At 32.0% G+C, this 27595-nt stretch overlaps 1 protein-coding gene across 1 annotated transcript; it reads right to left on the bottom strand.

Annotated features, from left to right (window-relative positions):
• Nucleotides 1-15355: 15355 nt before the first annotated feature.
• On the bottom strand, nucleotides 15356-26372 carry LOC126716552 (disease resistance protein RPV1-like). The gene is made up of 6 exons (XM_050417361.1): nucleotides 26167-26372; nucleotides 25520-25990; nucleotides 24860-24945; nucleotides 17377-18466; nucleotides 16982-17260; nucleotides 15356-16875 (listed from the first exon to the last, which is right to left on the bottom strand). Exons 2-6 carry the CDS (start codon nucleotides 25967-25969, stop codon nucleotides 16057-16059), a joined length of 2724 nt encoding a protein of 907 aa, XP_050273318.1. The 5' UTR covers nucleotides 25970-25990; nucleotides 26167-26372; the 3' UTR covers nucleotides 15356-16056.
• Nucleotides 26373-27595: the final 1223 nt, after the last annotated feature.

The raw sequence follows: 27595 nt of genomic DNA, 5'->3' as shown, positions 1-27595 counted from the left end.
ATCACAAATATTCAATAAAACCCAATGGACATATATATATATGTGTGTGTGTGTGTGTGTGTTGAGCTCAAGTTACATTATTTTGATAAATCCACTATTAGATTATATTATTTTTGTATATTTTCCATGTTTGAAAATTTTCAAGGTGCTCAAAGATTAATAGTCATATTATCAATCAATTATTTAAATTCAAGTTTTTATAGTTTAAAATAATGCATAAAATATGAGTTTATGGATTGAATGGTATATAACATCCAATTGACATGAAAATTGGTATGAATATTAAGAACATATAGAACATGTAATTTAACAGTGAGATTTTCAAAATATGAATTCTATAACAAGTAATTGGGTGGTATAACATTACTTAGAGTTACACCAGGTGTACGTTGAACCCAACCCAACCCTATATATATTCAAGAGCCATGTAATTATCCAAATGATATAGCATTCATTATATAACAATTATGGAAGAACATAATGAATTTGATGAGGTATGGTGAGGTTAAGGATGCTAAGCTTGAGAGAACTGAAATAGCAAGGGAAAATATTGAGATATTGGTCAAGTGGGTTTTCATTTTAGCTTAAGAAAAGCCTCTCCATATTTAAAATCAATCTGCATGGGTTGGACAAAGCAATCGTTTGGCTTAAGATTATTTGTTTAGTTTTTAACTTTAGACTTTATATATAGCTATTTAAAACCTTTTTTTTTTCTCACTTTTTCAAAGTGTAAGTATACTTTAGATTGTTGGTATAAAAACTGTATAAATATACACAATTACTATTTACATGCAAATTCATTTTTTAATAGTTCTTTATTCTCACACACACACACACACACACACACACAGAGAGAGAGAGAGAGAGAGAGAGAGAGAGAGAGAGAGAGAGAGAGAGAGAGAGAGAGAGAGAGAGAGAGAGAGAGAGAGATTGATTTAAGAAATTGATAAAAAATAATATTTTTTTGAAATATAGTGTAAAATAGATAATTTGATGTTGATATTTTTGAAAAGTGGTTGTGTAAAATAGAAAAAAATAGGGTTTTATGCTAAGATAGACAAAAAAAAGTTTTGCACAAACTGTTGCAAAGGCTCTTAGATTTATTAAGTTATCTTGGAGGATAGAGTAACTTATTTTGAGGTATGTTCAAAACCAACTTCCTTAAACAAGATCTGTCCTATAGGCTCGTACCTTTGTTGTATGCTTGATCACTAAGGAGATAGGGGCACATTTAAAACCAACTTTTATTAATATGGTTTTGTTAATGGGTGTTTTAGGGCATTTGTTAATGAACCATTCGAGGAAAGTTTTGATACCACTTTCATTGGAAATATAAAAAATTCTGAAAAAAAAAATCAATTATTTTTTTCCCCATAAAAAGTTTCTAAAAATATTTAAAAATCAATACCTTTTCACGTTCATTAACTTTGTTATTAGTTTAGTATACAAATGCAAATCAGTGCACTTAAGACAATTACTCAAATGCGCAGTGAGAAATATAATGGTCACAACCATCACTACGTTTGTGACACTAGTAGCTAGGTTTCTAATGCTCATAACCTTTGATCTTGTTGGGTTATAGATTGGCTCCAATTAATTAGTCCAACTCCCAAGTTGATTAATTAGTCAATATTACATGCAAATCAAATTAAGGTATAATCAAATCACCGAACTAAATTAGATTGCAGCAGAAAATAAGTTTGTCACAGTGATTTGATCATGATGAGGAAAATCTTCACAAGCAAAAACCCCACCGAATGAATTTCAAGTCACCACTCACAAAGAATCTAGTAATTAAGAATCAAGTGGTTACAATTACAGTGAAACTTACCCCAATTGGACTAGCCCAAAGTACCTACCAATAGTAAAATCTATTGACTTATACCAATATCAGCTCCAACAAACAATTAGACTTGTTCTTGTAGAGACTAACACCATAGCAACTGTTGATTGTTGTGGTTTGGCAGAGTTCTTCATTCCACACTTGAAGATATAGAAGTAGCTTGTCACAAAACCCTAAGAGCATCTCTAGCAGATTCTCCAAATTTTTGTACTATTTGGAGAATGAACAGTGACTTTTATCTTTTAACTACTCATTTTTTCAAATACACTTTTCAACAGATTCTCTATCACATTCTTTATCTCATTTAAATATTATTTTTTCATTCATTCTTTATTATTTTTTTTATCATCATTTATTCTTTCTATATTCATTCCCAACAATTATATTTTTCAATGAAAAGTGTTATATCTACAACATTTTTTGTAATACTTTCAAAAGAATCACATCAAAATCTTATGTGGAAAGTTGTTACTAGTGCTCATTTGAACCCACCGCTGGAATTATTTTTTTACTCATCAATATTAACTAATAACAATCTATTACTTAAAATTTATTGTGAAAATATTTTTGTAGCATTTCTTAATTGTCATCAGGGGCGGCTTGATGCATTGAGAGGCCTAAGGCGAAAAAAGAATTGAGACCTTTTATATATTTAAAAATGACTTTTAAAAAAAATAATCTAAATATTGCTTAAAATCTATTCTCTTGTTAGATTCAAAATTACTAATTAATATGAACCACCTAGAATATTTTTTTTAGAATGTTTGTAGACGCAAAAAATTTGACAAAACATTTCACGCCTGTTGATGTGGCAGATTAATAATGGTAAGTAAAATAGTGACATTAGTGGTGGACTTGGATGAGAATAAGTAAAAACTTGCCAACTCAATTGTTATGAAAAATCTTGTGAAATTTTTTGTGTATTACTCTTTTTTTTTTTTTAGAAGTGTTAAATTCATAACATTTTCACAACAAATTCTAGATATTAAGTTGTTACTAGTTCTAATTTGAATTCACCATTGAAATTATTTTTTTAACCACCAATAACAGTTAGTAACGTCCTGCTACTTAGAATTTATTGTAAAAGTATTGTGAAAAATATTGTGAAAGTAGAATTTTTTTTTTGTAAAAAAATACTATTTTATTTATTGGCTAATATTTGGGCTTAATTAATAATATTAAAATGAAAGAAATAACTCTATTGGTTAAAATTAGGGGGCCTTTTTTTTACTTGGGGCCTTAGGCGACTGCCTCTCTTGCTTATATGCTAGAGCCGGCTGTGATTGTCATTTCTTATTTTTTTTTATATTATTTTTCCTTTCTTAAGTACATCCATACGTTTTTTTTTTTTTTTTTCTTTCTCTCTTGGTTTTTTCCCCACAACACATGTATGCCACTTATCTCTATCTACCCTTCTTTTTCTTTTTCTAGTTCATTCCGGATCTCACTATCTCCAGCTCTCTCTCACTCTTTCTTTCTCAAGCTCTCTCTTTTTTTACTTTTTCTATGTTACCGTTTGAGAGAGAGACAGATGGACAAAGACGAGAGGAGAAAAGAGAAAGAATATTTTTTTTATTCAGCCGAGTATTTTTTTAAGATAAAATAATGGTTTGGAGTCGCTACAGTGTTCTCTAAATCTAGAGAACACTGTAGCAATTCCAAAATTTTTTTTGGAAAAGTTGTGTGTTTAGAGAAGTTGTTAGAGCGTGAACAGTGAGCTTTTTTGGAGAAAAAGTAGAGGTAGAGCATTTGTTGGAGATGCTCTAAGGTGCACAAAAATCCATAGCAACTCCTGTTAAGCGTGTACCTCTATATGTCTCATTGTGTATATGATGACAGCTATAAATTATAGCTTTTATATGCTTCCCTAGTACACAAAAATCTAAGTAAGAAATCTATTGCCATTGCTTAAGAACATGTTTGCATTTTGTTTTCCTCAAAATGTAGTAATGGTTATTTTTGTTCAAGTTTTACAAATAAATACTGTTTAACGTTGCTCTGCAGCGTGATTTAAGAATGTTCATAGATTTCATTACTTGCTTCTCAGAAGGCATATTCAATTGCGACCTTGAGAAGATGACATGGGAACCTCTAAGGGTCCAAGGATTTCTGGAATGCAGAAGCTTGTACTTAGCCTATATAGGGGTTTTTGCGAATAGTTTGTTCCAAATCTGCTGAAGATCAACATAAGATTGAATCAATTGGGTCAGTTGAGTTCTGCAGTAATTCTAAGCAAGTAGATTGGAGAATTTTCCTCTATATAGAGTACTTACTTTACTGTGGTAGGAAACAGTATTTTCAGCTCAAGAGGCCTGATACTATTGGTTTGTCGTAGTTAATTTTCTGTCTCTGAAACCACAAATCTTAAACCTTGAACCAAGACATTTATTTAATTCTTATTCTGTTTTGAAGCTGAAATTTGTTTTATTCGCTAGTTAAATGATTATTTGATGAAAAGGATATCTTGGTCCCAAATTCTTAGCATTAGTAAATTAAGACGTGGCATACTGCTTTAAAAGTTGTAAATCTTCCCAGCTATTGATTATTCCATCCTCTTCAAGGGCAGCATATATACATGAATCTTAGACTTAAGTTATTTATCAAATGGTTCTCCGTTTGCAATGGTAAATCTTGCCAATTATTGCTTGTTCATGCTCTTAAACATATGCCGTGTCTCAAAACATGCAGGTAGTGAATACGATCAATTCCCTAGAAATAAAGAAGGATTCAGAGTAAGATATCTTTATTATACGGATTCAGCCTTTTCAAGCTATAAACTAGTTTTTAGTTTTTTGTAACACATTGAACATAAAAGTCAACAAAACTATATATTTATTAAACGCTATATAAATAAGTCAACAAAAATAAGCAATTTCGAAACAAACATTAGTGAAAGTGTGAGAGATGAAAGAGGAAGACATAGCTAACGGTAACTTCCAGATGGTGCCGTTTTTGATGATTGAAAACGACATTGTCTGATTAAGTGGAGTGTGTTGGTGTTTTAATGAAGACGGTGTCGTGTTGATATAGTGTTATTGAGTCTAATTAAGAGACACGACGTCGTCTTGGCACGGTGCTTCTTCCCCTACTCTGCTTCTTCTTCTTCAACATCAAGATTCTGTTCTTGGCAAGCTAGATATTTTCCAGTTAGATATTTTTGGTTGTTACAGCAGAGATATTTATAGAATCTGTTAGAATAGTTTGTTAGAAGTGGAATCCCCACGTGTTCAATTATAGAGCTCTATAAATAGAGACTCCTTGTATAGATGAAGCTCTTAAGCTCAGTATTCTAATAATAAGCACTGTTTAGCTTTTTCTCTCAAATCGTTTCCACCATGAGTTTATTCCTTTCTCTGAGCTTTCAAGCTTCCTTTCAATTAGAACTTCTGAACTTATTGGGATAAAAGTTGGAAGCTGTAAAAGTTATTTTTGTTAGAGATACCAAACATTGCCTCATACTCACTGATCTGAAAACGCAGATTTAAAATCAACTGTTCAGTCCAAGTGATAAATTCCAAACCTTCGTCGAAAAAGCCAAGATCCAATCACAATTATTTTAATGATCTCAAAAGGTAAAGCAAGTGAGCTGTTATCTTTTTCCTAAATAATTCCGAAGGCAGACAAGCAATTGAATCAAAAGTCATAAAGCGAAGCAAAAATCATGAATGGGAAAAATGTGAAGACTCTTCAGTCCATGTCAATCCATTTGGGAAAGGAAATTACAAGAGGGAAAGCACGAGGAAAAAGCCAAGTGATAACAAAAGAATAAGAAAGATAAGGCTAGTATTTCTCAAGTGGAAGACAATGGAGAAAAACCATCTTGATATTTTTTTTTCCTCATTTGCAATACCCTCTATTTCTATTTCTTTATCACCTTTAATTGTAAGTTCTATACAAGTGTAATTTTCAAGTAAGTTTATGTTTTAAAATATTTCACCATTTTATATAAAATTAGAATTATGGGTAAGTGACATCTATAACCAAATAGACCCTAGTTTTTTTTTTTTTTTTTTTTTTTTTTTTTTTTTTTTTTTACAAGATAGAATTTCTACTCTAACCTAATCTAAGTGTATATGTGTGTGAAACTCATACCATTTATTGGGTTATAGATTGACCACAATTAATTAATCCAATTACCCAAGTTGATTAATTATTCAATATTACATGCAAATCGGATTAAGGCACAATCAAATCACCAAATTAAAGTAGAGTATAGGGAAAAATAAGTTTAACATGGTGATTTGATCATGATAGGAAAAACTCTCGCAAAGCAAAATTCCTATCAAATGAATTTCAGGTTATCACTCCTAAAGAATCCATTAATCAAGAATCAAGTGATTACAAGTTCAAAGAATCCCATCCCTACTCGACTATCACAAAGTATCTACTCACTGTAGAACCTAAATGAATTTGTTCTTGTAGATACCTCTACTTGCATGAATTCCAGTATGTGACTAATGCTACAACAACTGCATTGTAGTTTGGTAGAGTTAGAAATATGACAAAGGAGAGAGACATTTAAAGAAAGGAAGATTTGAGATCCTAAATATAACAAAGGAGAGAGACATTTAAAGAAAGGTATGGAAAGAAGAACACAAAAAAAATTATTGAAGCTCTAAATACGTCGGCTGGATTGCTTAAAAACTTGTTTGTATTTTATTTTTTATTGGGAATTTATAAACCGCAAACGGATATACATTTAACTGAAAACAGAGTAATACATCCGCAAACGGATTGTTGTTTTCCACATTTGTAAGAAAATAGTGCCCCTCGTGCCGCATAATTAGTGTTCTTTCCATTTCTTAATTACTCATGCTTCTCCTTCTATCTTCACCATGTATTTCAGCAGCACCTTTTATTTGCCGTCTATTGATTCTATCCACCTTTAGACAGATCGCTAAATTACATGAATTGCCTCCATAGGTTGAAGAGCTAGAGAGAAAGATTGAGATTATAAAGCTAACAAACGAGTGAGAGGTACAAAGGAAGCTCCGGAAAGGACACAAAAATATTATTGAAGCTCTGAATACGTCAGTTGGATCGGACTGTACTTTTAGGGTTAAGATTCACAGTAATTAAGATAGAAGGAGAAGCATGAGTAATTAAGAAATGTAAAAAACACTAGTTAGGGCAGCACGTACACGTGCAGCTCTTTTTTCTTACTAAAAAAATTATATTTTTCATTAGACAAGACAAAACCACAAACTTTTGCACAAAATAATAATAATAATAATAATAATAATGCTAATTTTTTATTTATAACAGTAAGGAGCTAGATTATGGTTTTTTCATGGTTTTAAAAACTAGACCGGACCAGACCAGTCGATTCGATTGGTTCAACTACGAATTGGTCACTAATCTTGTCATTTATGCTTAAAAATAAAAAATTAAAGAAAAAGTGAAAAAAAAAAAAAAACCAATAACTAGAGGTTCAACTGTGGAAATCGGGAATCAGGCCGATTGAATTGGTTTTGTAGAATTTGTTCAAAATTATTCTTTTTGAACAAATTATGGTTTTTTTTTCTCTTTTTTTTGGTAAATTTTATATTATTAAGTGGATTATAAATATTTAAGATAGTAATTAGTATTTGGAGTGTGGACCATGGAGTAATTTATCTTTTTTTTTTCTTCTTTTTCTTTTTGTATGGTACTTTAGTTTCAAGAAATCAAGTATAGGGTAAATTTTTTTTTTCACTTTTTTTTATTCTTTTGTAAATTTTATATTTTATTAAGTGGATTATAAATATTTAAGATAATAATTAGTATTTATAGTGTGGATTGTAGAGTGATTTATCTTTTTCTTTTCTTTTTCTTTTTGTATAGTACTTTACTTTCAAGAAATAATGTACTGGGTAATTTTTTTGTTGTTGTAAATTTTATATTATTAAGTGGATAATAAATATTTAAGATAGTTATTAGTATTTAGAGTTTGGACTGTGAAGTGATTTATCTTTATCTTTATTTTTTTCTTTTTATATGGTACTTTACTTTCAAGAAATCAAGTATTAGGTAAATTTTTTTTCACTTTTTTTTTTCTTTTGTAAATTTTACATTATTAAGTGGATTATAAATATTTAAGATAGTAATTAACATTTAGAGTGTGGATTGTAAAGTGATTTAATATAAAATTTAAAAATGTGAAGCACTAATCTAAAAAATAATATAAAAGAAGCTGTGTCACAATAATTATTCAAAAGGCAGAAAAGCAGTTGAAGCGAAAGTCTTAAAGTGAAGCAAAAATCATAAAGTGGAAAAAGTGAAGACTCTTCGGTCCATGTCAATCCATTTGGGAAAGAAAATTACAAGAGGGAAGGTGCGAGGAAAAAGCCAAGTGAAAACAAAAGAAGAAGAAAGATAAGGCTAGTCATTCTCAAGTGAAAGACACAAAGCAGAAAAACCATAATGGGTTGAAGAGAGAGAGAGAGAGAGTAAGGGGTAGAGGGAATGTGAGGGGAGAGAAAAAATATTAAAATAATGTACAATAAAGTTACAGTAACGGTGTATACATGCACAGTTACTATAGCAATTTTGATTATTTGCACACTTCTATAAGCACTAATGTAGATTTTTTTTTTTTTTGGTTAAAATATGCAAAATTAAGCACTTTTTGTATTTTGCAAACTTTTTCAACCATTGATGCGGTTGCTCTTATGACCTATGTATGTTACTTATTATGTGTTATGATGATATAATAAGGAATCAACTTCCTTTATATTACATTTTACTAGATTTTCTTTTGAAGAATGAGATTTTGTTAGAAAGAGAGGAAATGCAAATTGTCGAACTCAATATAAATAAGAATAAAAAGGTATTACTTTTTAAAAAAATTTGTGAAGAAAAAATTGTTAGAGGGGGTGCAACTAGTGTGGCATTTCAACATGCAACTAGTGGGGCTATTTGAACTGATGCCCTGGGGCATGTTAGCCCAAGCCTTTACCATTAGGCCAAATTAATAATCTATTACTCAATTGAGTGAATTGAAAAATATCTAATTATTTTTATTAACTTAAGTGGATAATTATTTTTAATATTCTTAAAAGCATGTTATTAAAATTTGCTTTTATCTTTTGTTGGACATTGTTTCAATTATTGTAAAGGATTAAAGCAACTACATTTGAGCAAGAATGTTTTATTCCAAGTTAATTGTTTCTTTTTTATTTAATTATATAAATACAATGTGTTTTTTACATATAGAACATTAATAAAGGTATACAATATATATATATATATATATATTGTGGAGAATGAATATAGCTACAACTTAAAAAAATAATATAGTCTCTATGATATGAGACTGTTACATTAATCGTTAACTCTTTTTTTCTTTTTAGGAGAGAGCTGAAAATTTCATTAAGAAAAATAGGCCAACTTGACTTGTACGACTGCTAACAGGTGTGGTAGATTAGTGGGATATTTTTTATCCACACAAAAGAATCTAAACATGTTTAACAAGATTATGAGTTAGTTATAAAGTTGTCTTCACGACAAATATGAGAAAAACTTATAGCCTCTGTAATTATTTCAGCGTCTTAATTGTATCAAATGACCAAACCAGGCCATAGAAATAGACTTCATTACTAGAGGATGAATAGAAATTTTTCATATATTAGTCTATTAGATAAAGTAATCAACTCATTCATCTGCTTGTCATCCAAAAAAAAAAAAAAAAACAAGATATTTTAATTTTAATAGATTTTTTGCTCCTGCAATAGCAGCACCTAGCATGGTTTTTTTTTTTTTTTAATTTATTTTTTTTGTATTATTATTATTATTATTATTTTATAAATGGTTTCATACCTTAAAAAACATTGGAAGTCTATCTGTGTCTATAAGACACTAGGGTTATGACTTATGATCCCAATGTCGACATTTACGGCATCAAGCTCATTGTTTTATATTTGATTAATGTTACCTTAATGTGTGTGTGTATATATATATATATATATATATACTTTTTAATAATTTAATTTTTTTTAAGAAGAATTTTTTAGTTTATCATTTTACTTTTTTTTGGGTTGCAAACTATATAATAGAAACTTATATTTATGATTTCTTTATACTAATAACGGGTTGAAAACTAAATTTACATCTTCGGAGAGATGAAAAGTAACGTTAATTGTCTCTCTCCCTTGTATGCGTTTGTTTCTCAAAAAAAGAATGGGTAATTGTCCCACATTGCTTAAGAGAGTGTGTTGTATGTAATATAACTTACCCAACCCTCCCTTAAAAGTTACCATGGTTTTTTAGTGGAGTTGTGGTGTGCCTTTATATTAGAACCTCTTTCCCTCTCCCCGTGTGTGTGTTTGTTCCTCAAAATAATAATAATAATAATAATGTTTCAATATAAGAACTAACTTAAACCTATTTAATTAATATGGTTACTAGCTAGTTTCAATATATATAATAATTTAATTATTTTATGCACTTCATGGTTAAAATTATATTCTTCACATCTAACTTTGTAGAAAGTATCACATAATTTGAAATTTTAAATAATGTTACACTAGATATATTGTAATATTTAATTTAAACTAAGAAATATATTTTAGAGATCTATTCTAATTTAAAATTAGTAAAATATAAAGTAGAATATAAAAAAGTGAGATGGAGGCCAGAATTTTATAATTCTCATCATCTCTGTTGTTACATTCAAGAAGCATACAATAATTAAGTCTCCTTTGACAAGGAAATCAACCATATTTTCATGAGCATTCTTAATCATTAGTATCACTCAGTTCACACTAGTTGGCCAAATAAAAACATAAACCCATGCCAGCTTGTCTTATCCTATTATCAGAGATTCAGAACATGAAATTAATTGGGTCCACGGCCGGCTGCCGCCACAAGTAATAATTTTCTCATTGCAAGTTCAACTCGATTGATTTGTTATTGGATTATACTTTCGGATTTATATATATATATATATATATATGTGGATAAACTTAGCAAAAGGATGAAAAGGACTAATTTCCTTGATTTCAGTAGTTTGTCTATTTATTAACTATTCATATATTGAAATATAATGATGGAATTATATATATATATATATATATATATATATTTAAGATTTAGCCAATTTTAAGAGGTTGGTGTGAACTCATAAGCTACCCAAAAATTTAGAGATTTTTTTTTTTTTTTTTTGAGATTAAAACTTAATTATTGTTGTTGTTTTTGTTAACTATACATTCGTTAAAAATTGCTATTCTTTAATTTGTGTCATCATAATAAGTCATTTTGCTTTTCTTTTAACATTTTAGTGATTACACATAACTAATTTTAACCTTGTAAATCCTAACTAAATCAAAATTGTTGGAAAGATAACACCTTATAGAGGGGTCAATTGAGAGCTAAATATATTACATTGGTTCAAATGTTATATATTATGGCCTCAAATGACCTCTCTCCAATAGTCCAATGTGTTATCTTCTCAACAAGTAATATTAAAGATAATGGAGGTGAGTAGCGACTGGCCTAGATTATCATGATCTCTTTCATAGTTGGAGTAGGAGCATGCCCTTTTTGCAGTTGGAGTAAGAATGGGGTGCATATAGTTGCAGCCCAATGAGCGTACATTGCATAAGGTAAAGTTCAACATGTAGTATTGTCCATTGATGAGCATGTGAGTTTGAAACGTGATTCCATGAATGATGTATAAAACGCCTATGGATGACATGCAGGGAAAGGAAAAAAATCCAAGGACAAAGAGAAGCTTAATTTATTCATGACCCATAAAGAGGTCTTAAAACCTATAAAGAGGCAATGACTCACACCTAAAGGGGAGATTATTACGTATACACAAATAATTAATATGACATATAAGGACTTAAAAGTTTAAGCTTATAAATTTGGGCCTCAATAAGCTATGTTAATTTCTCAAGTCATTTTTTTTCCTTCATATTAAAATTCCACTCACATGTATGTATACCCAACGAAAAGTAGAAATTCCTAAGGAAGCACTCAACCTAACCCTAATTTCTCTAATTCCAATCAAGCAATAGAATTTAAGCATAATTGACATTAAACACAGGTGTAGTAGAGTTTAGTGCTTCTCAACATACACACAATTTTATTCTTTTTTTATAGTTCAATAATTATAATGAGGAAGGGGATTTAAATTCTAGATGTCTCCGTTAAAAACACTAAAGGATTGAATAAGAACAAATGGACCAAATAGGACTGAAGTGGACAAAATCGAAAGAACGTGACCAAATTGGACCAAAGTGGACATACTGGAATGAAGTGGACTGAATAGGACAGAAGTGGATAGAATGGACTGAACGAGACCAAATTGGACCGAATAGGACTAAAGTAGACTGATTAAAACCAAAGTAGACAAATTGACTAAATAGGACCAAGGTGAACCGAATGGCCCGAATTGGACTGAAGTGGATAAAAGTTTACAAAATGGACCGAAAAGAACCAATGTGGACCGAATAGGACCAAATAGAACTAAAGTAGGCAGAATGGACCGAACAGGAACAAAGTGGACAGAATGGACTAAATAAGACCTAAGTGAACATAATAGGACCAATGTGAACCAAATATGGCCAATGTGGACTAAATGGACCGAAGTGGACTGAATAAGACCGAATGAGCCAAATTAGACCGAACAGAACTTTAGTGTACAGAATAGACTAAATTGGAAGATTTGTTAAAAACAAGCTTCCTTGTGTTACAATAAAATGGTATTATGCACCCCAGATGATGGAATTTCCCATTTTACGTGCCTTGATTTCTGTTCAAATCAATCTTCTACTGACTATATCAATCATGTAATGTAATGTGATGTGTTCTTTCTATTGAAATTAACCTTCTACTGAGTATATCAATCATGTAATTTATTGCAATGTCATCTTTAATGTTTACCAAGAAAAAGGGAAAAAAACCTGTCATCGATTAATCACTAAAAGTGGCTAAATAATTAACATAGTAACTTGATTGAAAAAAGTAATAAAGGTTGACAAAATTCAGTTTATGCAATTACAAGCTGGTTTAAGCTTAACTAGAATCACTAAATACAACAGACTTTAGTAAGCTATAGTTTCTGTTAAAAGAGAGAGCTATTTTGCAAGAAAACTTTCCCAATTTTCTTATTAATCAAAAACTTTAATTTACAATAGGTCAGCTCTGTGACATTAAAACAGAGCATATGATGGTTCTGTATGGCTCCATCAGCTTGTAATCTCCACCAGACAGATGCAACCAGTAAAAGTTCCTAGATAAAATGCCATGGTCTGAAGTAGACTGGCTTTGGATTTTTAGATTTCGGCTGATACTTCATCTCAACCGTAGGCACTATGTTTTTTTTTCTTTTTTTTGGTCTGAAGTAGAGAGTTTCTAGAAAACTTTGTAGTACGAACAGGCACCTCATAGATCCCAGACTGAAGATTCAATAGCTATGTTGGATTGTTCCTCTGATGTAGTATTGACAACCTGCTTATGAACGGATCAGAAAACAATTGCACAATTACATATCATATCTAGATGGGGTAACTTTTAATAGCATAAAGTACGAAGAATGTCTTCCAGTTAATTAGATGCGATAATTGCCAGATTATTATTATTATTATATATAGACGCAATACTGGCATAAATTATGAACTTCTATTAATTAATATAAGATGAGCGTGGTAATTACTTCAACCAAATGATTTACCTCACCCTAATAATAAACATCGTATGGAGATGTCTCTACTTTCTAGTATTAGGCTAGTTAATTATTGTGGAAAAGCCTGCTAAGTGGTATTATATGTTCTCTTTTATTAGGAGAATCAAGTTTCTAATCCCCTCTCTCGTTGCTTTTTTATTTTTTATTTATTTTTGGAAGTATTATTATTGTGACTATAATTTTTTTTCCATAAAATGAAAAATTATTATGGAAAAGATCAAAAGAATATAAACAACTGACCATGAGGATTCATAATCAATCTTGACCCAAAGGTTGGCTAAGTGGTTCTTAAGGTCTCGTGATATTCGTGGAATTGTGTGTTCAAAACTTCTCGTCAGCATTTTGTGGGCCACCTCATATGAGATTTCTCAATGTAATAACCTGGTGCATGTGAACCCGGGAGACCTGCAAAAAAATAACCAATCTCGAAACTTTGGGATTAAGGAATTGTTGTTATTTCAGAAACAAAGATACAGGAATGGAAATCAAAATCAAAGTACGTGAAAGCAATTATCTCAAACTTACCAGCGTAAAAGGAGCTTTCTAAGGTAGTTCATGCAATTGGATTTGGATGTGTGACGGTAAGGTTTGAACAATTGCCATTGGATATAGAGGGATTTAATTTCATCGTGTCCTAGCAATGCGACAGTTATTCCTTACCCAGAGTCCAATAACTTGCATCATATTCAGTATGGCCCCAGTTACAGATCAAAAAGGAAAAGAAATTCAAGTACACTAGCCTGATCGGTAAGATGGAGAAAGATGCAGCAGCTTATAGTTTAGCAATTAGCAACAAAAAAAGAAAAGAAAAGAAAAGAATGAGATGGAGATAGATGGCGGCTTACAAAAGTTTATTAAGCGTCCAAATTCATCAAAGCTCCCACTTTCACTAGGATTCCTCACTATTTTTAAAAAAAAATTATTTATATATTTTGCAATCACGGATTCTTAACAATCAGAGTGATCATCAACGCCGTAAATTCCCAAACCAATTTCCCAAACGCGGCATTCTATAAGGGTGCCATATCCTCTTTGTGCCTGTCATGCCATTAGAGCTACCCTCTCCAATAGGTCAAGCCCCATCATTTGAGCTTTCTCCACGAAGTTCATTAGAGCGGATTCTATTTCCACTACTCAAATTAAGGTTGTCAATATGAGCTTACCTTCTCAGGTGTCAATATGCCTTGAGATTTTTTTTTTTTTTTTTTTCCCCCTACTACCCCTTCTTTTCTAAAATTTTGGGGCCTCACTTCCACTAGCAAGTGGAAGGGCCAGCCTTCCACTCGGGGCCCTTAGGCACTTGCCTAACTCGCCTAGTGGAAGGGCCAGCCCTGGGTCCAGCCCAATCATCACTGGAGCCACCTTCTCCACTAGGTCCAGCTCCAATATAGTTACCATCATGGCTTGGTTCAACTCTAGAGGTTCCATCTGCCGGTACCTCTGAGTTTAGATGATTATCATAGAAAATGAAATCCATCTCGTTGGTTTTGCTGAGATCTTCAATGTCTTGCTTAAATACAAAATGGGCCCCGCAATTCGTAACTGTCAAGCCCATACCTTTTGTTTTAAATTTAATCTGAAGAACAAATCCATTTTCCCCAAATTTGGGCAACCCATTTGAAAATACTTGGTCTTTGATCTTATCGAAGAATTCTCTGCGCACATAAATCAGCCTAAGGTGTCTTGATTCAACCGGACCAAAATTTTCGGGAAAGGGAAATGATATGCATTTACTGTCGGCGTAGACCATGAATCCGTCAGATCCACTTTTTGGATGCAACGCAATGGAGCAAACAAGCCTATGTCTCGTTCTATCATGAGATCCACTATCAAACAAACCAGAAGGAAGATGCTCAAAAGCAGCGCACATTCCAATTGCCAAACATTTCTCATCAAAATTGGGAGGCGCTTGCAGAGTCACTGAAGCCCCGGCACTTTGATGGCTAAACCATTTTGGTAATTTTCTTCCAGGAACAACGAGATCATAACTATTTGTTCCTGAGAAGTCATAATAACAGAGTTCCTGAAACATAAAAAACATGATGTTAGAGAGAGAGAGAGAGAGAGAGAGAGAGAGAGAGAGAGAGAGAGAGAGAGAGAGAGTACCTGAAAGTAACATGATAGCAATGTTAAAAACTTGTCACTGAAGCCTTGATTATCAGCCAATTTGAAGCAATTGAGAAGATAGATATTCAGCTCAAAAAAGCTTTCATGTTTTAATTGATTAGGTAATGTTTCTAGCGAGGTACAACCATTTGCCCAAATACTTAGAGTGGATAATGGAATTTGTGGCAAAGATCGAAGACTAGTGCAATTCTCAATATATATTTCTTTCAACTTGGATAGCCGAACGATGCTTTCAGGTAAACAAACAAAATTATCTTCGCTTAGATTTAGTCCTTCTAAGAGGTGCAAGCTATCAATATCATTAGGTACTGCTCGAAGATTGCAATCCCTTAATTCCAGTTCGACTAAAGAACGCAAACAAGATAGGGAGAGCAATTCCAAACGCACAGGATTTGGACTCCGTGTAGACAATGTCCCTTCACATCCTTGAAAACGTAGTACTTTTGAGATTTTTTATGAGAAAGATGGAGGAATGTGGCTCTCTCATAGCAGTTCCAATAATTTCTAGTTTCTTTAGGCCTATGAGATTCCCAATGTTCTCCGGCAAATCTTCAAGTTTAGAACAGCCAGATAGAGTAAGAGTTTTAATATTTGTTAAATTGCAAATGGCATTTGGAATACTCAGAAGGTCCTTACAATCGCTTAGATTCAATGTAGTAAGATTAGATAAATGCTCCAATGACGATGGCAGTTCTCTTATGGCAGATTTATTCACATCTAGCTCCTTGAGGCCTGTTAGATTCCCCAAGTTCTTTGGCAATCTGTCAAGTCTTGAGCAACCAGATAGAGTAAGCGATTTTAGAGATGTCAAACGACAAATGGAATCAGGAAGACTTAAAAGGGATTTGCAGTCTCTCAGATTCAATAGAGTAAGACCAGTTAAATGCTCTATTGATGATGGCAGTCCTTCTATAGCAGTCCCATTCAAATCAAGGTCTGGTAAGCGTGACATATTTCCCACAATCTCTGGAAGCTTCTTCAACCTCCAACAACCGTTAAGACCAAAACTTTCAAGAGATTCCAAGCTGATCTTGCATGGAAGACTTTCAAGACATACACAACCATTCAGATCCAATGAAATAAGTTTTTTAAGATTTCCAAGTGATGGGTGAATCTTAGACAAACTTGTACAATCTTTAAGAATTAGCTTCTCAAGATTTGGGATTTCAGTGGTGTCAGGGATCATGATCAAGTCCTTGGAGTAACTGAGATCGATGTGTTTTAACATCTTTGAATTCTGTTATATATATATATGAAGTAAATAAAGAATATTAGATCATTTTGAACATAATATTTATTTTAAGAAAAAAAAAAGCACATTGTTACATTAGTGAAAATCTTACCTTAATTCCCTTCCATAGTTGCCTTAAACTACTGGCACGCATATTGAGTTCAATGAGTTTATTTGGATGGAAACTTTCTGGCAAGGATTCCAAAGGATAATTTTCCCTGTTCATAAAACATAATTCATTAGAAAGATAATCCAGACCTCGGGGAAGGTGGACATGATTGATTTGAAGCAATCTTAAGTTTATCATCTTTGAGAAGACTTCAGCCTTCAGTTGTTCCTTTTCTTCTAGAAAAGATGAGCTAAGGAATATGCCTTTAACTTTTTCTGTTCCCTAGTAACAAAAAAGAGAGATAGAGAGAATAAGCATATTGTTAGATAAGAAACACTTAGCTATATTGCCCAAATATATAAGATAAGAAAACTTAAAAATTGGTATAGTGAACTTACTATATTATGTTTCAGTACATGAAAGATATCATTACTAAGCCACAACCTACTTTGTTGACCGAGTTGATTAAGGGATTCACTACGAACAATTTCCCTACCAAAATCTTGTAGTGTATCATGCATCCACAACATTCCAAAACGTGAGATGTTTATGAGAGATTTTTCCATAAGAATATCTATTTCTACGCTTGTTTGTAGTATACTTGCTACCCAACCTTTGTTCTCCCCTTTGAAGAAACAAGCAATATCTAAAAACAAGTTTTTCTCTTTGGAATCTAAGCCTTTATAACTGATTGCAAAAGCATTCTTCAATTTTTCTGGAGGATCTTCTTTTAGCTTAGCTAGGATTTGTTTCCAATAAACTGGTTCTCTTTTAATCAAGCTAGCACCCAAAACTTTGAGAGCTAAAGGAAGTCCACCAGCATAATGAACAACATTTTCAGATAGCTCCTTGAAATCTTCTGGAGGGTAGTCCTTCTTGAAGACTTCCCTACTAAAGAGTTTTAGAGATTCATCATCATTCAGTTCACTAACCGTGTATATTTCAGCTGTAGTCATACCATGTCTGAACAATGGATGTTGATCTCTAGTTGTTATAATGATTCTACTCCCTGGACCAAACCAATCTCTCTTGCCTGCTAATGCTTCTAATTGGTCAAGTTGATCCACATCATCAAGAGTGATAAGAAACTTTTTCTTACATAATCTATCCCTTATCATATTGCTTACCCACTGAATGTCCCGTATTCGGATGTTGATTCCAATCAAGATATCATCAAGAAGTTGTTTTTGTAGAGAAATTAGACCATTTTTACAACTTTCTTCTCTAACATTGTCAATAAAGCTACTGGCATCAAAATGACAATGAATCTTTTGATGAAGGACTCGTGCTAGGGTTGTTTTGCCCATTCCAGGCATTCCCCAAATTCCTATAAAACGTACATCTTTCATTTCAATACATAAATATGAATTTATTATTTCTGTCACACGAGAGTCCAGTCCAATACAATCCTTGTGAACATATGAGTATATAGAATTCAATTTACCATATATCATCCTGACAATTTCCGCAATAAGTAGTGACTCGCTCCTACAAAGAGGAATATTGAACAAAAAATTTATTGAGTCAGAAAAAGAGGTAAAAGGCTCAGAAAAAATACTTCATAAATTTCAATTTATCATAGAAAAGGGAATTCTGTTCTCAAAAAATAAAGATAAAACAAATAGACCAAACAAAATTTGCACTACATAGTTGGGCATCTGGACTTATCATTTGCCTGAATACTTTATCTTTGCTTACTAAAGCTGTACTAGAGAAAACATAAGTTAGTGCCGTTGTGGAAGGCAGGAAAAAAAAAGTCGTAATTAGGTGAAAGTGATATGCGAAGTGGTTACTTGCCCAAAAATAGAGAAAGAAAAGGAAAAAAGATCTGCATAGTGGTCTTTGTTTGGAATGATTGAAAAGAAACAACTGCCTTTTTGAATCTGAAATTAACAGCCTTCAATAAAGCTTCAGATAGCTAGCATTATTTCAGTTTTAATATGATTCATAATTTTTTTTGTTACTATTTCTAGTTCTTTTCTTTGTACGTAGCATGTCATATTATATTAAGTGTAGGCTTGTAGCTTCACTATTTTTCTAATTCAGCTTTAGGAATTCTTTAAGCTTTCGTTGCTTGAGGATATTTTTCTCTAAAAAAAAAATTGAATCTGTATGTGATAACGAAGATGATGCCAATAATTTATTTAAATAGAAAAGTAAAAATAGAGGAAAAATTAGGGGCAAATTTCACTTTAAAGATTATTGAGTTTTTAATTGAGATTATGCCAATCATTTATTTAAATGAAGAAAAAAAAATTAAGGGAAAAAAGGGGGCGAAAATTAGGGATAGTCCAAATTAAAGCATATATTATCAAAAGTTTCAATTTTTTTTTTTTGAGAGGGATCAAAAGTTTCAAATTAAACTTTGAACTTTTAAAAGATAACAAATTTATTTATTTATTCATTTATTTTTGAGTAAGAGGTTACAAACTAAATCTTGGAGTTAAAATTTGTGTTACTCCGTTCAAATAAACGTGAGAGAGAGAGAGGCATGTTACAAATTTTTATTAATCTGTAATTTATTCTGAAGACTACACTGCCTGCATCTGTTACAGTTGAATAAGAATCATCTTGTGGCTGTCTGTGCTCCCAATTTTACAATTGGTGTTGTATATTGAATTTTTTAACAAGTGTTCGTTTGCAAATTAGTTGAAAATATTTTTGTAATTAGTGTTAAAGGATTAAGAGCTGGTGCCTTTTATAAGTAGATTTTTTTTTTTTTTAGAAGATTTTATAAGTAGAGTTCATTCACTCGCAATTTTGAATATTTATTGTGGCTATTGTTGTTAGTTTCCATGTTTTATAAGTAGAATTGTTTAAAGAACTGAAAAAGAAAGAGATTCAAGTTTAAGGTTTTTAAGGTCAAATGATGATGACATCATAAATAATTTAATAAATGAATACAGAAAATGAAAAAAAAAATTGTAAATATGAGCAATATTGATCTAAAGATACACAGAAATTAAATCATTTTCAAATATATTTTCACATCTTTTATATTAGAAAAAATAGAAATAATAAAGTATAAAAAAAGTTACAATTAATCTTTCAAGTATATTAGTTTTGAGGAGACTTGAGCTGTATATTAGACATAATGATAAATGCTAAATATATTATTTATAGTAAAAATTAATATAAAAAGTTTATTATTTTATTGGTGGGTATCATAAACGATTTTATAGAACTAATTCTTTGAAATGTATTTAATCCAATAGTTTTTCTTTCCTAACCAAAACCAAGCATGTAGCCAGTGTGTCCTATTGGACAATTAAAGGAGCCTTATGGGTGAGATTTCCAGACCTTGAGCTGCAGGTTCCCCGTCAGATCGGCCGGTTTGGATTGGATTTCAAAACTACGGTTATCTTCCCAACCAACCAAAATATGACATGCTTCTCTCTCTCTCTCTCTCTCTCCGTTGACTCCATTGTTCTGGTTTTGGTAGAAAGTAAATTCAACTCAATTAGAATCTGAACCTTAAAGGTTGTTGCATACAAGATCCAAGGATGGGTATGTTAGAAATTGTCTCAAATTCCTAATTTGATTTGGTTTGGTTTTTCTTAGCATGAAAAGAAAGTCTATTTCTTTCCTTGTCCTCCAACAAAAGAATTCCTTGTCTAGGTATCCATATTTATCAATCAATAGGTATTGTAGTCTTATAAATAGATAATAAAACAAAAAGTTTTGTGACTTTGGTCCAAGGGTCCTCTCACATGGGAAGAGACCTTGTATTGGAATAAGATCTGCATGTTGAAGATCTAAATCATAAGTCCATGTAAATTCATAAATCCTAGTTCATAGTCAATGGTGAAATTGACATTTCATTTGTGAAGACTATACATATCAATTATGATGATCTGTCTTGATCAAGAAAGTGTATACTATTGATTGATATGTTGGTGTGTCTTAAGTGTGTAAGGTACACTGAATTTAACTGCTGTGAGATTTATTGTTCTATTAACTATTGTCATCTAAGCAATAAATTTCCTGACTCCGATTTACAGACTTTTAATTCCAAGAGGATGGTGAACTCAAGCATAAAATGTTGGTTTCTTTGATGTATATCAAAGTGAGATATTGCATTGTCAAAATCTTAGTACGTTAGGTAATTGTATATAGTATTGTGGGAACACATATTCTCAAGATTAAATCCATAAGCTCTTGTTTTTCAACCAAAAAAAAAAAAAAAAAATCCAAAAGCTCTTTTTAGAGATACAAAACATCCTCTAGAGATAGGTTTGATGGGAATTAGTTATTTAAAGTGTTTGGCTTGACCAATTTAGTAAATAGTCACTAAAGTTTATATTTAATGAAATTAGATTTCATAAATATAAGAATAATTGAAAGATTTAACTTGGGACTCAAGGAAATAAGATGCAGTGATTTACAAAGTGACAATAACTTTTATGATTTTGTTTCACTATGGGTGATTTCATGAAGGAGTCAAATGTTAAATAGTAGAGTCTTGGGATAAATATTTTATTAATAAAAATATAGAGTGCAATTATATTTTTATAGTTGAATAAAATATAAATGGGAACCTTGGGCTTGTCAAGAGTTGACAAGAGGCCTAAAGGTCATTGGGTGTAGTGTTTTAATTTCCCTTTGGTCCCATATCAAACCCTATGCTAAAGCCCAAATAGGCTGGCCCAATAGCTAATCCAATTATAAAGGATCAATTTAAGTGAATGACCATTCTCTCTAATTCACTGGTAATGGTAATTGTATGTGAGGTTCTATATATGTATAGAAAAAATTGGCAAACTCATGAACACAAATTTATCCAGATACAAATCACAGTATCTATAAGTTTGATTAGACAATGCTTAAGATGCTGCAAGTAAGAGTACAAGAACAAGGAAGCTGCTGTTTTAAGGAATTTGTTTTTAGTAGTTTCAATTGATCGAATTTGTTGTTCGATCGATCGAAGTTTGCATCGGCAGAATTGTTTTGCAGCTCATCAGCCCATCAAACGTTTAGGGTTTCAGACCTATTCACCAAGTATAAAAAGAAAACCCTAATGCATGTTTTCTAAGACTTAAAGAGATACTCTTTTGAGATCTAAAAGGCTTTGTGCCTTCTAGTCTTTCAAGCTTCTAATAGAGATCACACTCACAATATAGTATTGGTGGAATCAAGTTGCAATCCAAGCTTCAGCTATCAAGCGTACTGGAGATCTAAAACATGAACTGAAGGTTCATGTTGGAACATATTCATATTAGAGAAGTCCGTGGGATTCAGAGCTAGGTTTGTTAACTTCAGTTGGGTTTACTATGAATTAATATTCTAACTATAAATCTCTATCTGATAGTGGTTTGTTCTTCTTGGAATTGGTCTACCTAGGTTTTTCCTTTGGAACAAGTTTGTTCATAAGGTTTCCTGAATCATTATATCATTGTGTGTAAGGGCTCTTTATGCTCCTAGGCTAGGGCCATTTCTGCTATGGGTGGATTGGAGAGTTGGGCCTAGCTCACTATTCTAGTAGGACCTTGCAAAAGGGCCAGTCTATGCACAAGACAAACATCCTAAAAGAAAGACAACAAATATCAATAAAGGTATATGTATAAATACGCACATATTTGTACACATGTATGTAATTATATAGGTATATGTATTATGGCAGAAAGGTTAGTCAGAGAGAAAACAATCAACATATTCAAAACAGCAGAATGTAGATGATGGGTCTTCCGCAGGAATGAATTAAAGAGAGCCCAAACTCCAACTTGGACAACCTTATTATTGGGCTAAGCCATCAAAGTTGTGCATTTTAGAGAATAGGTCTAGATAGCTACTTTTGTTTTGTTGGGATTACAAAGAGTGAGTTTGCTACGAGAGGGAGGGAAAAGATTGCATATTGATGCATTCCTTTTTTGCTGTATTCACTCTTTTTGCCTTTACTTCGCTCTTTCTCTTTTCTCTCTTATTTCCTTTTCAATTCTCTCTATTTTTTGCTTTAGTCGTTATCCCCCTTCCATTTATTACTATTGTTCCTATTTATACTGAGTTAATCTTATGTGATTTCTCCCTTTTGTCTTTGTTGCTTACCAACCATTTTTGTCTACTGTGAACACCTCCTCAGAGCTGCCCACTACCCTGTTGGCCGTTCGGGCTCCACTACACTTGGGCATGCCCAATGTTCTCTCTCTTCCACTACCATCCCACGACAAATTCTTATCCGTTTGATTATGCCGTGAGTCTTTCTCTCTCTTTCCAACGAGTAAAGCTTTGAGTCTCTCTCTACTTATCCCTCTAGCATGCATCATGCGGTCCTAGCCATTTGCTACCTATTTTGGGTAAAGATGCTTTCACAAAAATGCACCTCCCAAAAGTGGCCTTGGCTAGATACCATAAATAGGTCATTTTCCTCTCTCCACCAAACCACACCCTATGTGAGTTCTTTGACCGTGGGCCCACCTCCCTTGCATTGGCTGGGTATAGGTTGGTGGTGTTTCGGCCATAGCGTGGTTGTTTTGTTACTTGATGCTTTTTGTCTTCTACATTTCCCATGCTGTTTTTGCCGTTGCTACTTAGTTTTGCCTAATTTTGCTTCTTTATTAAGATTGAATCCCTTCACCTGTATTGTCCCTTATGAGGAATGGTGTGGATTCATTGGGCTTGCCCCACTTCATCTTTGCTTGGGCCCGTGGGCTTTTCAACTTTCTAATGTCTACTACTGATTTCTTCTAGGATGGCCCGTTGAGCCTTTTTTTCCTTCCCTTTCTTTCTTTGGGCCCATTCGAGGCCTATTCCCTTCTTTCTTGAAGAGGGCCATCCTTCCATGGTAGGCTCTTCCATATGGCCCATGGGCCAATGTGTTCCACTCCCTATTCTTCATGGGTATCCCTCTTCTTTGGGCTTTCATAGCCCCCTTGTTCCGGTCATCACTTTCTAATCTTTTCTTTCTTTCCCCTTTTGCCTATTACTAGGCTTTTCCAGCGGTTAGGCTTCTTTTATCCAAAATCGGTATCAACATTATATTATTTACTTTTCCGCTGCGCATGATATTTTTGATTGTGTATTTAACCTAAGGCTTGCATAATTAATCTAATTAATAACTTAGCCATAAAAACTGATTAAACACTGTTTGTATGAGGGGTCTAAAACTAACATTGTACGTTTGGTTTCAAAGAGGAAGAAAAACGGTTAAGCTAACCCACTACAAACTCTACTCTGAAATTGAAAGATAGCATGACTTCTAGCATCATGGATGTAGATCTTGTTTTGTATGAGATATACGAACGGTTTTCCAGCAAATATAACGTGCAATACCATAATGAATTAATAAGACTTCTTTTTATTAGAAAACTTAAAATATAACTATGATACCTTATTAAAATTTTATAGTAAAAATATGAAGGAATGAATAAAAAAGACAACAAAAAAGAAAAAGAAAGAAGGAGAACATAGAAAAAACAAAGGAATTAACGTGGGTCAGCCATAATTTTTCAAGGTGGAAAGTCCTTAATGGTTATACATGCTTTATAAGTTACTACTCAGTTGAAGACATTGAATTATATTGTATGTATATTAAATCTTGATCTAATCCATGTCTGCATACTAAATCTTGAAGTAATCCAGAGTTCTAATACTAAATTTTAACTTATACTTTAAGCAAAATAAGAATTATTTGCTAGAATTAGAACTAGATCTTGGTATCTTTTTAATTGTAACACTTTTCTATCTAAATGAATGGAGATATCAAGTTACCCACTTGACAAAAGTTGCCTATTTGAGCTTATTATAATTCTATCTAAGATACAGGGGAAATTAATTGAAGATTTCTCCAATTCGACTAGAAAATTATAAAAAGAAATGTGCAAGCAAGTAATTATATATAACGATCATTAACATCATTCTCCCAAAGTTTTCAGAAGAAATTCTTACCTATCATGTAAATGCCATCCGGAAAAATATGCAACTTTTGCCAAAGCATCTCTCCAGTTGTTCACTTCATCTATCTTCAGGGGCGGCTTGATGCATTTGGGGGCCTAAAGTGGAAATTGATCATCTTATTTAGATGCAAAATTACTACTAATTAACATGAACTACATAGAAATTTTTTTTTTTTTTTTGAATTTTTAAGACAAAAAAAATTTGACAAAATTTTTCATACTTGTTGATGTGGTAGATTGATAGTGGTAAGTAAAACAGTGGTGTTAGTGGTAGATTTAGATGAAAACTAGTAAAAGTTTGCTAATTAAACTCTTATTATTATTCTTTTTTTTTTTTAGAAGTGCAACATTCACAATATTTTTTACAACAAATCCTAGATTTTAAACTGCTTTTTGTTTTTTATTTGAAAATATCACTTTAATTATTTTTTTGCCATCAACAATAGGCTGTAATAACTTGCTACTTAGCATTAGTTGTAAAAGTGTTGTGAAAAATATTGTGGACGACGTTGCATTTTTCTCTATTTTTTTATTTGTTTTTCATCTAATAAAAAAAATTATTTTATTTATTGATTATAAATAATCCTTTTGGTTAAAATTTAGGGGCCTTTTTTTTACTTGAGGCCTTAGGCGGTTGCATTTTTTGCTCCACCATAGAGCCGGCCCTGTCTATCTTATCCTCAAAACGAACACTATGTTCAGCAAATGCTTCTTCAAAAACCCCATTCAAATGTCGCACATCACTTGGATCCACTTCGTGAAAAACAGGCAAAACTGTCAGCCCTGTCTTCTTCGTGCACTCAATAATTTTTGCAAGTTCAATCAAGCACCAGCTTGATGAAGCATAATCTTTTGATAGAATTACGACAGCAAATCTGGATTCTTCTATTGCTTTAAAGAGTTCAGGCTTAATGATTGTTCCTCGTTGAAGTTTTTCGTCGTCTTTAAAGGTATGTATGCCTTTATTATCTAAAGCAGTATATAGATGGCCTACAAAATTATTGCGGGTATCCTTGCCTCTAAAACTGAGAAAGACATCGTATGTGTATCCAAAGGTAGAAGATGGAAAAGATGAAGAGGTGCTTCCCGTGCCAAACTCCATCGGAAATATATATTGGTAAATCTGGAAACACAATAATGATATGTATCAGAAATATATATTCAAACAAATGATGATGAAAAAACAAAAAACACAAAGAAAATAAATTAAGAAAGAAAAGATTTGATGTGAATCTTTTTTTTTTTTGGTTAATTTCAAAAAGGAGAAGAGATAAGATCTGCTCGAAAATTGACTATTACATGTTTAGGTAACTGCAGAAGTTAACTGAATAGCTCAAGGAGTCTCTTCAAAAAACGGAATTCAGTTTCTATATTGTGTCCTGCTAAAAGGAATGAATGGATACTGTTGTTTGTAAGTGAGAGAGGAAAAGGCATTCACACGGCATCTGCTTGAAACCAGATCAGTTTCTTTTGTATCTGCGTCTATGGATGGCTGAATGTTTTTCTTTTTCTGAGAAACTGGCTGGCAATGTAATGGTGAAGTGTTGTACAGCTGTACATCATTTCAAATCATATTATATATAATAAAAGTTGGTCTTAGACGCCGTGATTACGTTAATTGACGACACCAAATTGTAGAAATTTTAATAAATTTTTAGATTTTAAGAATAAATATATACATATTTTTTGGATAAATATGACAAATCATGTAATGAAATAAAGTAGTATTTGATTTATAACTATAACCGTTGTGTCTATCTAAAATGTTATCAATAAATCCTAAAATCAAAAAATAGATATATATTTTTTGTCCTTGTCTTTTTCTCCTATAATTTCTAAGTTGATAAAAATTTTAATTTATCTTTTCTCCTATATTTCTTGTCCTTATCTTTTTTCCTTATCTTTTTCTTCATATAATCCTTTTATTATTAATTTATCTATAATTTCTATAAAAAAAAAAAAAAAAAAAATTAGAGTATACATAGAGTAGGTAAACTAAAGTAGTTAAACTGAAAGAATAGTTAAATAAAGACTTTAAAGTATAGAGAGAGATCAATTTTAAATCTTTGTTTTTGATAAGGATATAACTTCTTAATTTGTTGAAATTTTAATGAGTATGAAACAGCTACATGTAGACACCGACACTCCACCAGCCAAGATGATGAAAACCCCATATGCCAGTACGCCACAGCAAATAATGAGTAAATAAAATGTATTTTTTATTATTATTATTTATAAATAAGCGTAGCTACCGCATGTAAAATCCAAATCCCATCATAATGAGAAAGAGATTGTTTATAATATATATACATATATATATATATATATATATATATAAGAGAAAGAGATTACCGTTGCCATTTATGATTTTAGTTGACACCATCTTGATCTTGATGAACTTAGACGCCGTGGTTGTGCAAAGTGGCCACACCAAATTGCAAAAATTTTAATAAATTTTTAGATTTTAAGAATAGATTTATATATTTTTTGGATAAATATGACAAATCAAGTAATGAAAGAAATTAGTATTTGATTTACAAATATAACAGTTGTGTCTATAGACACCGACACTCCACCAGCCAAGATGATGAAAACCCCATATGCCAGTACGCCACAGCAAATAATGAGTAAATAAAATGTATTTTTTATTATTTATAAATAAGCGTAGCTACCACATGTAAAATCCAAATCCCATCATAATGAGAAAGAGATTGTTTATAACACATAT

This window comes from Quercus robur, chromosome 3 (genome assembly GCF_932294415.1).
Source record: "Quercus robur chromosome 3, dhQueRobu3.1, whole genome shotgun sequence".
NCBI classification, from domain to species: Eukaryota; Viridiplantae; Streptophyta; class Magnoliopsida; order Fagales; family Fagaceae; genus Quercus; species Quercus robur.
Note: the sequence above shows the minus strand (reverse complement) of the source record. Positions and strands in the feature narration are given on the sequence as shown.